Source organism: Ostrinia furnacalis, unplaced genomic scaffold (genome assembly GCF_004193835.3).
Source record: "Ostrinia furnacalis isolate ACB-3 unplaced genomic scaffold, ASM419383v2 OfSCF7067, whole genome shotgun sequence".
NCBI lineage: Eukaryota > Metazoa > Arthropoda > Insecta > Lepidoptera > Crambidae > Ostrinia > Ostrinia furnacalis.
This window is the reverse complement of record NW_021137306.1, coordinates 84,994-100,661: the sequence shown is the minus strand read 5'-3', so window position 1 is coordinate 100,661 and position 15,668 is coordinate 84,994. Positions and strand designations below refer to the sequence as shown.

At 35.6% G+C, this 15,668-nt stretch overlaps 2 protein-coding genes across 2 annotated transcripts; one reads left to right on the top strand and one right to left on the bottom strand.

The window, feature by feature from the left end:
• Positions 1 to 696: 696 nt before the first annotated feature.
• On the bottom strand, positions 697 to 6,290 carry LOC114363343 (uncharacterized). Its single transcript, XM_028319031.1, has 3 exons — positions 5,865 to 6,290; positions 5,115 to 5,204; positions 697 to 5,014 (listed from the first exon to the last, which is right to left on the bottom strand). Exons 2-3 carry the CDS (start codon positions 5,201 to 5,203, stop codon positions 1,732 to 1,734), a joined length of 3,372 nt encoding a protein of 1,123 aa, XP_028174832.1. The 5' UTR covers position 5,204; positions 5,865 to 6,290; the 3' UTR covers positions 697 to 1,731.
• Positions 6,291 to 12,134: 5,844 nt separating this feature from the next.
• Positions 12,135 to 15,352, top strand: LOC114363347 (uncharacterized). The gene is made up of 2 exons (XM_028319035.1): positions 12,135 to 12,388; positions 14,263 to 15,352. Exons 1-2 carry the CDS (start codon positions 12,294 to 12,296, stop codon positions 14,567 to 14,569), a joined length of 402 nt encoding a protein of 133 aa, XP_028174836.1. The 5' UTR covers positions 12,135 to 12,293; the 3' UTR covers positions 14,570 to 15,352.
• The last annotated feature ends 316 nt before the right edge of the window (positions 15,353 to 15,668 follow it).

Genomic DNA, 15,668 nt, shown 5'->3' with positions numbered 1-15,668 from the left:
TGTAAAGATATTTGGGTCTAGGCTGAGGCTTTAAATCAGGTAGCTCAATGGAGTTTAAGTGGCAAATTAGGGCTGGATGGTAAGCATCTTCCTCCACCAGTGGTTCAGTGCAGTGGAAAACCGACACATCACTATTTGACAAAACTAGGTCAAGTAACTCGCTCCTATGATTCCTAATGTTATTAAATTGGTTCAGGTCGCAAATATTCAATAGGTCTTGTATTTCGCTATGATTGATATCAGTACTGCGAAATGTAGGAGTAAGATGAGTAGTGTGACTTAGCGAGCACCAAGAAATATCGCTCAGGTTAAAGTCACCGGCTATAAAAAATTTGTCATGAGGACTACTAGCACAGGCAGAAAGGACTTTGTCAGAAAAATTAGATAATTGCGTGGCGAGAGATAAACCCTGATTTTGTTCGCATAAATATATACAGCCAATATGTAATGTAAAAGGATAATTATTTGTTTTGTTCGCACCAATATCAAGAGAAACCCAAATATCTTCCGCTGTAGAATGCCATTCGGGGCGCGCGTGCGCTACAAGGTCACGGCGGATCGCAATGAGGACCCCACCTCCGCGCGACTGCCCGACACTCGAGTAGTCGCGGTCTCGCCGCCACACCATATACACATCACTGAATAGTTCATTATTACTAATTCCATCAAGTAGCCACGTCTNACAAAATTGGACGCCAATAAGCAATACCATGTTAACCCACAAGTCGGCCATTTTGAGAAAATCGATGTTAAAGTTTCAGATAACACATTGCCCCCCAAATTTAAACGGTTAGTGATAAGGTCATATTAATTGTTACCCACTGCTTTCTAATATTGATTGCTCTCATTGGAAATAGTTAAATTACGCAATATCAAGTAATAATGCAATTATTTAACTGTTTTGCTATTGCGAAATCCGGAATCACACTAAATTTGAGTCGAAATAGTGTCAAGAAGCTTGAAACGTTTTTGAAAAACTCCTAAACCAGGGTACTATTTGTTCTACGTAATGTCAAGAGACATAACACTGTGTTGCTTAATTAGTTAGACACCGTAATAAAATAAGCTAAAAAGTCAAACATCAAACTAAGGCACATAGTTTTATTTTTTGGCACATTATAAGTAGGTCCTCGTTGTTTGTGATACGTGGACAATTAGACATATCAAAAATCAGCAGTCTTAAAAAACATCCCCATATAAAAATATGACAGTACTCAAGTAAGAAAGTAGGTACCTAACAAAAAATATTCATAACCTTCTTTAAGTATGTATGTATGTACCTTCTAAGGTAGGCTAGGCACTTGTTGCAGATCAGTCTTAAAAGTTTAACGACATTGGTCTTCTATGGAATAAATCTATTACAAACACAACAAAAACGACTTAAAACATTACCTTTTAGCTAAAATAGATGTTAGTATCAAAAATACAGTCTTAATATAGCCTATACCTAGACTATAACACAATTAAACAATGTACCTAAACAACATGGCATACAAAATGAGATCACTCTTACGTTAAAACCGTCAAAAAATTAACAAGGCTTACGATAACAACAAAAACGAGATTCCTACACCTACTTTCTAAGTAGGTATCTAAAAATGTTGGATAGACATTTCCGTGACATTAATCTTAAAACAAAAGCTAACAACAACCCTAATCGCAGGTGGGCATCTGTAACTTATTAGAAAACAGCATAGGATAATAAATAGAAGCGCCAAAGTAACTTCAATATTATTCAGATACATCATCCAAATCAACGTCAAAATCTATATTGATACCAAATCCGTCAACATCATCTTCGAAATCAGCACTGTTCGCATTTTTCAAGAAATTGTAAAATGTCTTAGCATCCTGTGGTACTAATTTCAGAATTTCTTTCAAATCCTTGATTTTTGCGCTGGACAATTCACGACCTTCAGGATAAAGAACTGGTAGATCCGTCTGAAAGTCGATATTTAATTTTGTTTTACGACCCTTTGTCCCTTTGGAAATGTCGGTGATTTTAGGCTCAGCATCCGCTAAATTCTCATTCATATAAATTTTTGCAGGTTCTTCTTTCCGCATGATAATTTCACAAGTTGATAACCATGAAATCTTCTGCTTGTTAATATCTGTTTTACGATTGGTTATACTGTCTTGAATTGGCGAAATAGAAAAGAAGTCTTCTTTGGTCATCCTTGTAACAGTAAATTTATTTTTACGCCTACATGACTCCATGACCTCAATATAGTCATCAGCAGTGTACAAACGGTTATGAGTCTTCAAGGCACATTCAACATCCCCAAATTCTGAATCGTTAGGTAGGTAGGTATGACCAGGCTGTAAGAATCTCAATGTTATTTTCTTCAATGTACTATGTCTTTGTAAAATATATTTCAGCATGAGAACTAGTTTTATACTTCTGTTTTGACCCCCGCATGAGTCAGCCCAGAGGATCAAATGGGTCGTTCCAATTTTTAAATAATCTTCAATATATCTCTTGAGGCACGAGCCCACTTCCTGAGTGCCTCGGCCAGACTCATACTCAACCCAGACATAAAAATAGCCTTTTCCGGAGCTACCACTATGTATTCCAAGATTGTGGAGATTCAACTGACGTTTGTAATAAACAATACTCGTGGGAACTTTCGGCAAGCAGTGTGTCTTTTCTAAATCAAAAGTGAGCGTTTCAATTTCTGGGTTTGTTTTCGCTGATTCCAAATCCTGTTTCATTTGATTCCTCAAGTTGTAAGCTCTGTCCAAGTGTTCTTTGTGCTCTTGTTCTGCAGTTGAAGCTTCTGTACTTGTTGAAGCTTGTGAGCTTTTCAAAGCTTTGTAGCGATCGCATCGGTAACAAGTATCTTTCTGATTCTTTTTAAAACAAAGATTGAAATCTTCATGGAAAACTTTGCTAAATTTAGACAAACTAACACCACTTGGATGTTTTTCTTTGTAGAGATCATACAGTTTTGCAATGTTGAGATTAAGTGCCAAGTACTTTGCAGTTGTGCTATTTCTCGAGTAGTGTGAAACGTATCTCGGAAAACTGTTGATAAAGGCTTTAATTTCAGCAAGTTTCTCAGGAGATGTAGCATTCTTTCCACCTGATTTTTGGCCTCTTTGATCATTGACAGGTTCCTGGTTTTTAAATTTTTTCAGTGCAAAATCAATTCTTGTTTGGCTTATTCCAAAAGTATTAAGAAAGGTCTTTTTACACACAGTTTTTCCATTGACACGATAATATCTTGTAAAGCTTCGTTTTGAATTAGCAGTATAACTTCTTTTAGTTTCCGTTTCTGTAACACATCCTTGTAAGATTGCACACCTAGCACCATAGTTTCCACACATCCAAAATCTGTCAAATTCTTTCTTGCGTTCTTCTGCTGTCACTTTATCTGTGCATTTTTTTGGACACTTACAATCAAAAGAATCACCAGAAAATATTTTTCTAGTCACTTCTTTTCCCTTCACGCTTATGTAGTCTTCGTTACAGTTAGTCTTTTTTTTACGAATATGTCTGTTTTGTTCAGGGTATTTCCTTTTTCTTCCTCGTTTTGGTCTACCTTGGTTTTGCTCATCATTAGCGTCATTACTTGAAATAGGTATATAGTCCGGATCGCTGCACTCATGTCGTTCACATGCTGGAGGTAAGTTATTTATTGGCTCATGACTAGTAGATGATGTTTCTCCAATGATTGGTGATGCTTCTCTTGTGACTGACAAATCAGAAGAATGTGTAATTCTTGGAGATGGAGCACTGAATTGGGGCGTATCAGAGGCTTGGGTAGTTATTAGAGTTGAAGCTATGCTAGTCTGAGGCAAACCCGATGATTGTTGGCTGCTTGGATTTTGGGGCGATGAAATAATATTCTGGAGCACGTTTGTAGATTGAATATTTTCAGGAGACGTGTTACATTGAATTATTTCAGGTTGTGTTATGGTTGTAGCAGATTCAAAGGGTGATAGTCCGATTCGTGGCGATAGATTGTTCTTTCCGAACATATCTTCGCATTGTTCCATGTAAGGAATTCTAGCGTTTGCTTCAAGCAAAATATCGGATGGTGATACGTTAGCATCTTCAATAGAATTTACATTCACAGTAAGATCCCTGTGATGATCGTAATACGGTACGCTGGCTGTTATGGAATTAACTGCATCTAACAACTCTTTGTCATCTATTGGTAGAATTATGTCCATTGTTTTGGTTGCAGAATTAAGGTTATCAATTGGCTCATGACTAGTAGATGATGTTTGTCCAATGATTGGTGATGCTTCTCTTGTGATTGACAAATCAGATGAATGTGTAATTCTTGGAGATGGAGCACTGAATTGGGGCGTATCAGAGGCTTGGGTAGTTATTAGAGTTGAAGCTGTGCTAGTCTGTGGCAAACCCGATGATTGTTGGCTGCTTGGATTTTGGGGCGATGAAATAATATTTTGGAGCACGTGTGTAGATTGAATATTCTCAGGAGGCATGTTATTTTGAATTATTTCAGGTTGTGTTGTGGTTGTAGCAGATTCAACGGGTGATTGTGCGATTCGTGGCGATAGATCGTTCTTTCCGAACATATCTTCGCATTGTTCCATGGAAGGAGTTCTAGCGTTTTCTTCAAGCAAAATATCGGATGGTAATACGTTAGTATCTTCAATAGAATTTGTATTTAGAGTAAGATCCCTGTGATGATCGTTATACGGTACGCTGGCTGTTATGGAATTAACTGCATCCAACAACTCTTTGTCATCTACTGGTAGAATTATGTCCACTGTTTTGGATGCAGAATTTAAGTTATTAATTGGCTCATGACTAGTAGATGATGTTTGTCCAATGATTGGTGATGCTTCTCTTGTGATTGACGAATCAGATGAATGTGTAATTCTTGGAGATGGAGCACTGAATTGGGGCGTATCAGAGGCATGGGTAGTTATTGGAGTTGAAGCTGTGCTAGTCTGAGGCAAACCCGGTGATTGTTGGCTGCTTGAATTGGCATCAGGTGCTTCGCATAATTTAACGAGATTTTTTCCTCTTAACAACATTCTGAAATAAAAGTAATTACTGCTTTATAAACAATAGGTTAAGGAGACATACAGGATGCCCCAGAAAGCTGAAGTCTATTTTTATTTGCATGCGTACTTACCTACTGAATAGCTTTTGTCCGGTCCTTTTTGCAGGATTGGCATCAGGCGCTTTGCATAATTTAACGCGATTTTTTCCTCTCGAGAACATTCTGAAATAAAAGCAATTACTTTAAAAAAACAATAGGTTAAGGCGACATACAGTGTGCCCCAGAAAACACACACGAAACACACACACGAACACACACACACAAACACACATGCACACACATACACATACACACACACACAAACACACACACACCAAACACTGTATATTGTGATCTAAGTCTACCCTTTAGTACTAATAGGCTTAACGCGATAATAATTTTGAATTAAAAGAAATGTCTCTATTCGCTAAACAATCTCAAGTCCTTTGACATTCAATTCTAATGAATGTAATTAGCCAATATCAATTTTTCAAAACAATGTCAAGTCTCTTGACGTTCAATTCTAATAAAAGTGATTGGCTATTATTCATTTTTCAAAACCATGTCAAGTGCTTTAAAATTGTGCTAGGATCGCGAATGTGGTCAAAACATTATTTTGCAATAAGGTGTTAAGGGTTATCTATCAAAAAATAGCAATTTTACCAACATCTGAATATTGTTGAGGCACGGAACACGAAGATTATGAATCTTTAAGTGTTGTAGTTTATACTTAAAAACAAACATTTAAGCTTTACTGTGCTTAGTACACAGAATATTCGCAAAAGTCCGAACTATAACCTCGAAAATCTATTTGATCAGCTATCGTATAAATAAAGCACTTACCTTGGAAACGTCCACTTATTTTCATATCAGTAATCCACATAGAAACTGTTTTTACACTTCTTTTGTCAGGAATCACAATGTGCTGATTAAAAACACGAAAAAACACAGAGCTGCACTTGACACTGTCTGAAAGGCACCAACGGTTTAATTTGAAGTTAGATACGCAATAACGTGTCAAGTGTCATAACACGTTTTTTGCTCGGACAATAGGGCCGGTAACGATACACTAATAGTGTCATATGACTTGCGACTGTTTTGCTTAATAATCTATGTGAGATCCAGAGCCCTCAGATATTTTCAAATTGATATTTTGTTAAACGAAATATTTTATGGCACATACCACTCTTTTGAAAAACGTTCCTTATCAAGAGGAAATTCCAGTTAGGTGCATAACTCTGTTTTCGATTTTTTGTGGGTTAACATGGTATTGCGTATTGGCGTCCAGTTGTGTAGTTGCACACTTCGTTTAAACTGTACCGTCTTCGTCCTCAGACCCCTGACATTCTGATAGTAAATATTAACCATTATCGATTACGGTCCGGCCAAAATATAATTTTCAGCCGGGCCGAACCACACAACAGTAAATAAGCACGTATTCAGTAATGTATTTAGAATGTCAGAGGTGAACGGAGCGAGGCGGGCGGCACAATATAATTTATAACTGTGTAAAGTGAATGCGTCTACATAATTGAGTTGAGGTAGGTAAATCGTTTGGTATGCAAAATAAGTAAGTATTATGCGACTCGTAGGTCGGCAGTGGCATAAGTGAGATAAATGATGACGTATTTTTATAGTAAATATGTAGAAGTGGCTGTGTATGTAACCAAAATAAAGAATTGCATATGACTGTGTCAGGAATTCTACTTGCTATATTATGCACAGGTATAATAAGATATATTGTTAACACTATAAGTGTACATGTCAATAAATCAATAGGAACTCGAACTTATAGTGGTCATGCGTACCCTACTATATTATCAATAATTAAATGATTACTAGAATTTTTAAATTCTAATAATATTTTAATTCTAGTAATATTTAATGTAACTTTTTAAAATTACATTTAAATAAAATTTATTTTTAAACCCAGTGCTGAAAACGTGTGTGACGTCACATTGTTAATTTTTAATTATTTTTTGTAAATAAATAAAAAAGTTTTTATTCATTTCTTCACAAATAAGTGCCAATAGTTATAAACATCTTAATAATATTTAAAGAATTCTCACTATGTGAAGAAATAAATAAAGATTCATTTAGATATTATTAACTTTGTAGATACTTATTTTTAGTTTTTGTCACATAACAAAAAAATGAACATTTAGACCCCTGCGCGCATTGGAGTGTTATATTTTAAAATACCCTACCAGAGAAAATATTAACGGAAAAAATATCGATATACCCGCACTCATANCCCCTACCTTTAATTAGTAACGGTTTATGCAAAGACAAGGCTGGTGTTTTCAAAAAGTAAATTAAATACTATTTACCTAGGTTTGTTTCGATCTGTTACACTCGTAATCTACCTGTACCTCTAGCACGAAATCCTTGATGGATATTTTTAAAAATATTATCATATTTATTAAGTTATTATGAGCATGAGTCGGTTCTCTATGTAGGTCAATTTATAAGAAAAACTCTGTGTTCATGTTTATTACGTTTACGTATAGATAGGGTTTATGATAATTCAGCAAGGAGCACAAAATTACAATAAGCTAGGTTAGCCTCTCCTATTCCTATCGCATACCAACTAAGATACTCGTAAATAAAAGTAGGTATTATGAACTCACGCTAAAATAATAATTTTCATTTCACACTCAATAAATCATTAACGAGATTGTAATACCCACTTTGTTAAGTATGATTAAGTTTAGTTATGTTGTTTCACTAAAGTTGGTAGTTTTTTGATCAATGCGTGTTGCACCCTGAGGATTCGCGATGGCTGTTATTGCTTTGTGGATTAGTAGTAAGTTACTAGAAAAATACTACTAAAATTATTAGAAATAATAAGTATAGGTACCTACTTGTATGTAAGCAACTTATTTTTATCCTAATGTTTGAACAGGGTACAAAAAGCGAACTTAATGCATAATCATAATGGCTTTTTCCTTCAGTAAACTTAAGCCTATGAGCAATTTCGTTATCGTTTGTTGCTAAGTACGTATTAGGGAATGTAGGTACTGTTGTAGATTTGTAGGCAAAAAAGAGGTGAACGAAAATTTGCAACCCCACTCTAGTCAGAGTCGTAGGCAATGGGGGTTCGATCAACCACCTTCTAAATGCCATACCTCTGTTCTAGCCGACCGTGGTTGGTAGATGGAGAGATCTTTGCAGCCATGGGCTCTACATTTTCTCTCATAATAATATCCCAAACTGAAGGATTTGATATAATCTGGATTTTCTATGGATATCATCAATATAATAAAAAAAATACAATTATCAAAGATTCAAAGAATATTTATTCACAGAGTTAATGTGGTACAATAAGTGGTCTTGAGTTAAAGAGAGGTGCAGCTTATCTCACCAGCGCAGCTGGCATGTGAATTTTTGCAAAATTAAATCATTATTATAAATATAATAAATCATTATTATTTTAAATACTTTCTATTCTATTCTAAATTGCAATTATAGGTGCGTCAATAAATTCAATTAATTATCCAATAATATTAAATAAATCACACTGATTCCATCCAGTCCCATCCCAAACTGATAAGCATAGATATAACATAACATTCACATGAACATTACATAAAATTCACACTTTCATAACGCCTATTTACTTATTTCATCTTTAATACCAAGGCAAACTTTTTGGCTAAACAGAATAACTAAAACCTAGTTTAGTATCGTTTTACAACTATTGTGGCGTGTTCGTGGTGTATAAATTATACTAGGGCTCAACGCTTATTTCAGACCGTAGATTTAGTTAGCTCAAGGTAGATTGTACCTATAATATCAGTTAGGCCGAATTTCAATTAGGTACCTATATCTTTGGATTTTTTCATAAAGCTCTAAAATAAATTGCTTTACTAACATAATACCTAACCAGATAATTGTTTTTTTTTTAGTATCAATAAGCCCGCCTAATTTACTTAGGCCCAGAACAATAAGCAGTGGATAAACACGCGTGTTTTAAACAATATTTAGGTAACCTAGCGAATATTATAGTTACCAGTTTTTCTGAAATGATTAAAATAAGTATTTTTATATTTTGATAGGATAAGAGTACCTATTTTGTTTACCTTAATTTTACAGTTTGCATTTAAAAAATGCATTCAACTATTACGTACTGAGGTGAAATTAAATAATCGCTACTGACTGGCTACTATTTTTGTGAATACCTATTTCCAGCAACATTAAAATCTAAAAGTGGTAACGTAAACAAAAGCCCATCAAAAATAACAACCAAAATTGTTTCTTGTCACGAAAATATTGTAGGTAATATGACGTCACAGCATTTTCGGGTGCCCGATCCAATTTCTCAGAAAGATCGCTTTCAATCTCTTTCAAAAAGAAACCGAATTAACATCGGACCTACCGTTGTGGGAAAAATTTGGAAGCCTGCTGAACTTAGAATAATGAGATTTCCTTTAGTATATGTGACGGTAGACAGCGTGATAATATTTCACTGTACAACTCTACGTATGAAGGTCGACATGCGTTTAAAAAAACATATTAAAAATTCATTGTGGAAATCCGAAATTATGTGGTGGGCATTATAAATACATAATTTCAGTCAATGGTAGTCCACTGCTGGAAGTGAGATCTCTCATAGCGCTCCCTTTATCGAATACCCTAAGATATTGATCTTGAAAATACATCTAGTTACCTTAATTAATGTATTTTTTATCCACAGTGATCTTGGCTGCCAACTCGGTGCACTCGTACATCTTACTGACAGCAAACCTGGAGGATGTGCAGTCCATAGCGAAGCAGATGGTCGACTCTCCGCTCGGAGATCAGATCCGGAAGATCTGGCGCCGCGCCTCGCACCAGTTCAACCAGCAGATGGCCAGGTCGAGGTTGCACCAGCGGGCGGAGGAGGATAAAGACTATAGTATGTAGTAGTGGTCCACGGAAGACCAGCGTCGTGGCATTATCTACTGACATGCTACGACACCATACTGAGTGGATACCTTTTCAATATGATTGTGTACATTCATTTTTACAGAACTGTCTAAGATGTTATGTGTATTGAATAACAACTTTTTCTTTCTTTCTTTCTAGTGACTGGTTCGTGCGTTTCAACCAAAGTAGTAGTAGTGGCATCATGGTTTTTGGAAAAAAATCTGGGCTCATTATGTAGATCTGTATTGTAAAGGCCATTAATGTTAACTTTCTTTTTCTTTTAGTTGTTGGTTTTATCAGAGAAGGTTTAGATTTAGATTCTACAAAGGACTCTTCCAAGAATTTCCACAATGACCGGTCCAGCGCTACTTGCATCCAAGTGCATTTTCACGGGACTTATCCCACCACACTTTATTACCACTGTAACTATTGCATAGCCATGATCTAAAGCTTAGCTTCCAATGAAACCCAACCAGTGAAGGTTGAGTAGTCCTGGGGGAAAGCTAATCAGGTGCAACTTGTTGTATTTTTTTAATATTTGCTCAACTTATGTCTTGTGTCTTAAAGGTGCTGAAGAAAATCCTGCTCAAATGGACGAGGATTCCGTACGAAATGAAGAAGATGTGCAAAATCAGGAGGCAGTAGCTGACGACCGGAGCGGCGAGCCGCTCGTGGAGCGCCGGCATGGCGACGACGTGGCCGAGCTGGCCAAGAACGCCAGCCGCTACCTGACCTCTATGCAGGACATGATGAAGAACTTATAGTTTGGGTTTTTTGAATAAAGCTGTTATATCGAGAATAGTCGCGTTTTTTGGTCACATTATTTTTTAAGGATGAAGTAATGTAAACAGACTTATGCCCGTTTTCACCATCAATCCCTAATTTTTAAGTGACCCCTATGGGAACACATAACAGGAATTTTGTTTTCAAAGGAGTCACTTAGAAATTAGGGGTTGATGGTGAAAACAGGCATTAGTATCCCAAATATTTAGGGAACTTATTTAGTACGAGATACAATACCCGTTTATTTTTATTGATCTCTACATAGTTGTCAGAAAAGGAAAACAAAACGCTATGTAGAGCCCCAAGTATGATCTGTAGAACCAAGGGCCTATATAGGCCTTCCTTATGATATCATAAGGAACAAATAAGTAAGTAGCTCTACTTTTTTTTAATAAATAAAACTAAACAAAGTGGTGCAGTAGGTACAACTTTGTTTAGTTTTATTACATAATAACATTATTTATTACATAAAATATACCTAAATTAACAGTTGTTGTGCGGGGAAAAAATCCATGACTCTACATAATTCGTCGCACACGATATCCATAATGATTGATTACAAACTAATGCCATTAGATTGGGCAGCCGGGTCTTGGAAACAGTCTTCAGAAATCTAGCTCAAATTAGTTTTCAGAAGCCCTTAGGTTGCGACCAAGCGAGGCGAGTTACTTCAACAGGGCAAAGCCCTGACCTTTGGCTCAAGGAGCAATTACTTGGGAATTAATTTGACAGTGAATTGCGGTTAATGAATTCGCGGATTGGGATTGTAAAATTATTTGCATTTAGAGTAGGTATTTCAGCATTTTGGAAGGATATTTTCAATGATAACACGTTTCTGTCATTTATCCCAAGAAACATGCACAGTATTATCTTAGGCTAAATACATCATTGTATTTTACAATTGACGGAGTAATCGGTGAAAATAAAATAAAGTAAATTAATTACCTCAACCTCCGTTAAGAGCAGATCAGAAAAAAAAATTATTGAGTAGAGTCAATACGAGAAGCGGATCCAAAATTATGTAGAGTTATGTAGGTAGGTAGTTAGTGAGCTGCTGTAAATGCTTTCGCGCGGGACACGCGTACCTAGTTGATAGTCATAGTATTGATTTTATCGTGCGCCCACAGAACACACAGTTCGTCACAGAAATATAGACCACCAATAATTTTGCAAAGTGCAATAATTTTGGGAAAGAGTGCAATCTTTGCTTCAATGTTTCTATCATACCGTGCCGTACAGTAGAAACATGAAAGCTGTGGTCTGTAGTGACATCTGGAGCAACTTACAAAAGCTTTCGAGCGCCATCTGACGTTTTGCAGCGGCGCTAACAACTCATATTCTAACAAATTGAGAGGTACCGTTCCATACCGCAACTACGTAGTTGGATCGTCGTCTTTACTTCGCAGGGTTACGGTACTCCTGTTACCTGCTCATCAATAATTACAGCAAGATAGCAGGGACTGTTTGACAAGCGAAAATATCAGCTGCGTATTTTGAAAATAGTCCAAAATATCAGTGTTAGTGTGTCCTGTGAAAATTGGACAGGATTAATGGGAGAATAACGTGCATTTAATATTAAACATGAGGAGGAATTGTGTTGTTCCCGGATGCTGGAGCTCTGATGTATCGAAAGCAATTCCTTCGTTTTTTACCGTCCCCAATGAGGATGAAGTAAGGTAAGAAACATCTAGTGGCCATGTACAGTCGACAACATATAACACTTACAATAATAAAATTAGGTTTAGGTATTTGTGTTTTTTTTGTGATAGCACCTGTTGCAATTAGGTATGTGTCTGTAATGCCTCATTGTTTTGCTTGATGTGCGCCCGTACTTACTTACTACTTTACCGGCCGGTGCTTATAGGTTTGTGATTTTAAAAATATTTATATCTAGGTACACACCAACCTATTTCAAGCCACCAAAACCACACTAAATATTTCGTTTTACCAGACAAGAGACGCATCCATTCAAAATAAATGTAACTATAAATGTATGTTTACTTTAGACGTTTTTTTTATAAAATAAACTTGCGTCTCTTTTTTCAGTCGGCGGCACATCAAAGTTAACTCTTCCATAATTTTTGGAACACACTGTCGTCATGTAAGAACTAGGCATACTTACCCAATTACATAAAATCATTCGTTCTAACCGGAAATAGGTCACTCTTTCCAAACAACAATAGAGTGAATACTATTCATAAATGATCTTTAATTTATTTACCTATGGTAAATGCTCACCAGTCTAATTGTTTTGTATTCTAATGACATTTGCTTTAATGCTCTTGTAATATTGACCGTTTTTGTCAGAATTGTTTAACTCTACTTATTTCTAAGTAACTACATACATGTAGCTTGACCATTAGAGCTTGGCTGTCGTTCTGGAGATTTTATCATTTCGTTTGTATACAATCGGGTGATCGTAAATAGGTAAAAAAATATCTTTGCTAAAATCTAAGTTCTAACTAGAGATGGGTAGTGGGTAAAAACCCATTTCACCCGATTGGGTTAAAACTGGGTGATTTGGGTAAAAACCCGGTTTTTACCCATTATCACCCATTCTGGTGGGTGAAAACAAAAATAGCGTTTTTTTAAAGTGAGAAGTGGTATTTGTTGCTAAGGGGGCGTTCTAGTGTTACGTAATGCAATCTGGGGGGAGAGGAGGTCTTGAAAAACGTTACAATGCGTTACAGTTGCGGAAGGGCGGTTCGATTTCAAGTTTTTAAGCAGAAGTACTTTGTAGTTGGTGTTGTTATTTGTAACTGTATACCGTAATGTCATCAAAGAGAGAGTTTGGCATCTTTGGCATCCCCCCCCCTCCCCTCCATGTCCTTGCTATGATCACAAATTATTGTGTTCCTACTAATTCTTCTAAATCGGTTCAACGATTCTTGAAATAACACCATTTTATAAAATAATTGGTCACATCATCATAACGTGATCAATTTTACGATTTGGCCACGATATAAATGCATATTAGTGTTAAATTTGACTTATTACTTATTAATCAATAAACTTAAATGAGAAAAATTCAATAAAAATAAAGAAAAGATACCAATTGAAATAATTATAAAATTATTTGTTGTCGCCCGGTGTAAACACCCACGGGTGGAATGAAACGGGTTTTTATTGGGTTTTTACCCTTATGTGGGTTTTTACCCGGGTGGAAACCCATCTCTAGTTCTAACTACTGTAAATTACAGAGCAAAGCGCGCTTACCGCAATCCGCATTTCGCTAGAGCTGTGCATCTAGTATTCAAGTTTAGCTTACTACTATAGTAACAGGTTGTTACTGGTTCTATTTTTTTTATCTTCATATTATTCTTTATTAATGTGGTTTATTAAAGGCGGTTCTTTAAGGCAATTTTTAGGTTTTAACATCATAAAAATGAAGTTTAAAAGTAGCTACGATTTTGATAGATCATTGAATTATTAATCATGAAGCTTTTAGAAGCGTTATTTACTTCTAATAATATCTACAACCATATTTCCTATATTTCTTCCGACTACTATATATTACAATAAAAACATTACCCACGAACTTCTATTTCAGGCGTTCAACATGGCTAAAACTAATTACACGAGAGGATTTGATGAACAAGCGATCACAAAACCACCTCATTTGCGAAGAACACTTCGACCCCGCGGATATAATAAAAGGGAAACGCAGGAAAAACCTAAAAAGCAATGCGGTGCCGTGCAAAAAGATACCAACTCAAGATTTACAAAAACAAGCGACAGTCTCCGAGCCGGCGGTCGACCAGACCACACAAACGGACGCCGCGCTTGCTGCTAAAGGTCCGTTGAAAAGGAAATCGGGATCCAAGAATAAAAATTGCTCGAAAGTTAAGAGGAGGTAGACGAATACCTAACTTAGTTAGGGCCATAAATACTGCGAAATATTATTAATAAAGTATCTTCAAACACAAAGCGAACAATGTTAGCAACTAGATTGTTTCATTTTACTGAAAAATTTCAATTTAAAAATGTATTTATAATTTAGGTATCACCCAAACCTTGAGTTCAGAAGTGTTATTAAAAATACTTTTGAGGCGCCAAAAGATAACGAGCCAAATATTGTAAGAAATATCTACATAGGCGTGTAAAAGGAACACAATACAACTTAATGTGAAAAAACTTATTATGAAACATTTAAATAAGTTTAATTCTTAAATGAAAACATTTATAGTACCCTAAAATTAAAATATTGTTAAACATTATGTAAGTAGAAAGTTTCTACCAGAAACATATCATATTTCGAAACTTTGTATACCTACCACGTTATTTTATATTAACGAACTTACTTAAATAATGGAAGTTACATTCCGTATCTTTCATTCCTTTAATTATATCGTAATCATTTTATGTTGTACTGAAAACGTTTGGTGAAAACTAAACAAAGATACAGGTGTCGATACAGGGAAAGCAAATGCGGCGTTGCGCAAGGCAGCACTTTAGGACCAATGCTGAGGTTGCAGACTGGCTGAATGACTGTAACTAACAAGTGCGTTAGCTAACTTTAGAAAGTATTAACGCATTATTTGTATCCCTTTTTAACGAAAACTTCATTATTGTCTTCTGATAAAGTTACTTCACTAACATTTCTGTAAATAGTCTTAAGTGTCTATGAAAATAATATTTTATTTTATTAAACGTATCGTATAATATTTTAGTATTGTTAAAACGATGTTAGTCATCTATAATAATAAAGGTGAATATAATATTGTAGTGTAATTCAGCTAATTACATGACGTAAATTGCACACTTGAATGTTGCTACGAATAAACATTATGGAGAAATAATACTGTGTTTTTTTCCAAATTAAATATCTATTCAATTAACTGAAAATTTTCAATTTTATTGATGAAAACCCCTTGACCATTTATTTAGTTAATTACAAGCAGCAACATCAACAATAGGTACTGTGCAGCGGTTGGATTGGACATCTTGTTAGTCTGT

Coding starts and splice junctions, on each gene's coding strand:
- LOC114363343 (XM_028319031.1), bottom strand. CDS start 5,203: ATGTTCTCGAGAGGAAAAAATCGCGTTAAATTATGCAAAGCGCCTGAT. Junction 5,015..5,114: donor GGACAAAAGCTATTCAGTAG/GTAAGTACGCAT, acceptor CTTTTATTTCAG/AATGTTGTTAAGAGGAAAAA.
- LOC114363347 (XM_028319035.1), top strand. CDS start 12,294: ATGAGGAGGAATTGTGTTGTTCCCGGATGCTGGAGCTCTGATGTATCG. Junction 12,389..14,262: donor CCCAATGAGGATGAAGTAAG/GTAAGAAACATC, acceptor CTTCTATTTCAG/GCGTTCAACATGGCTAAAAC.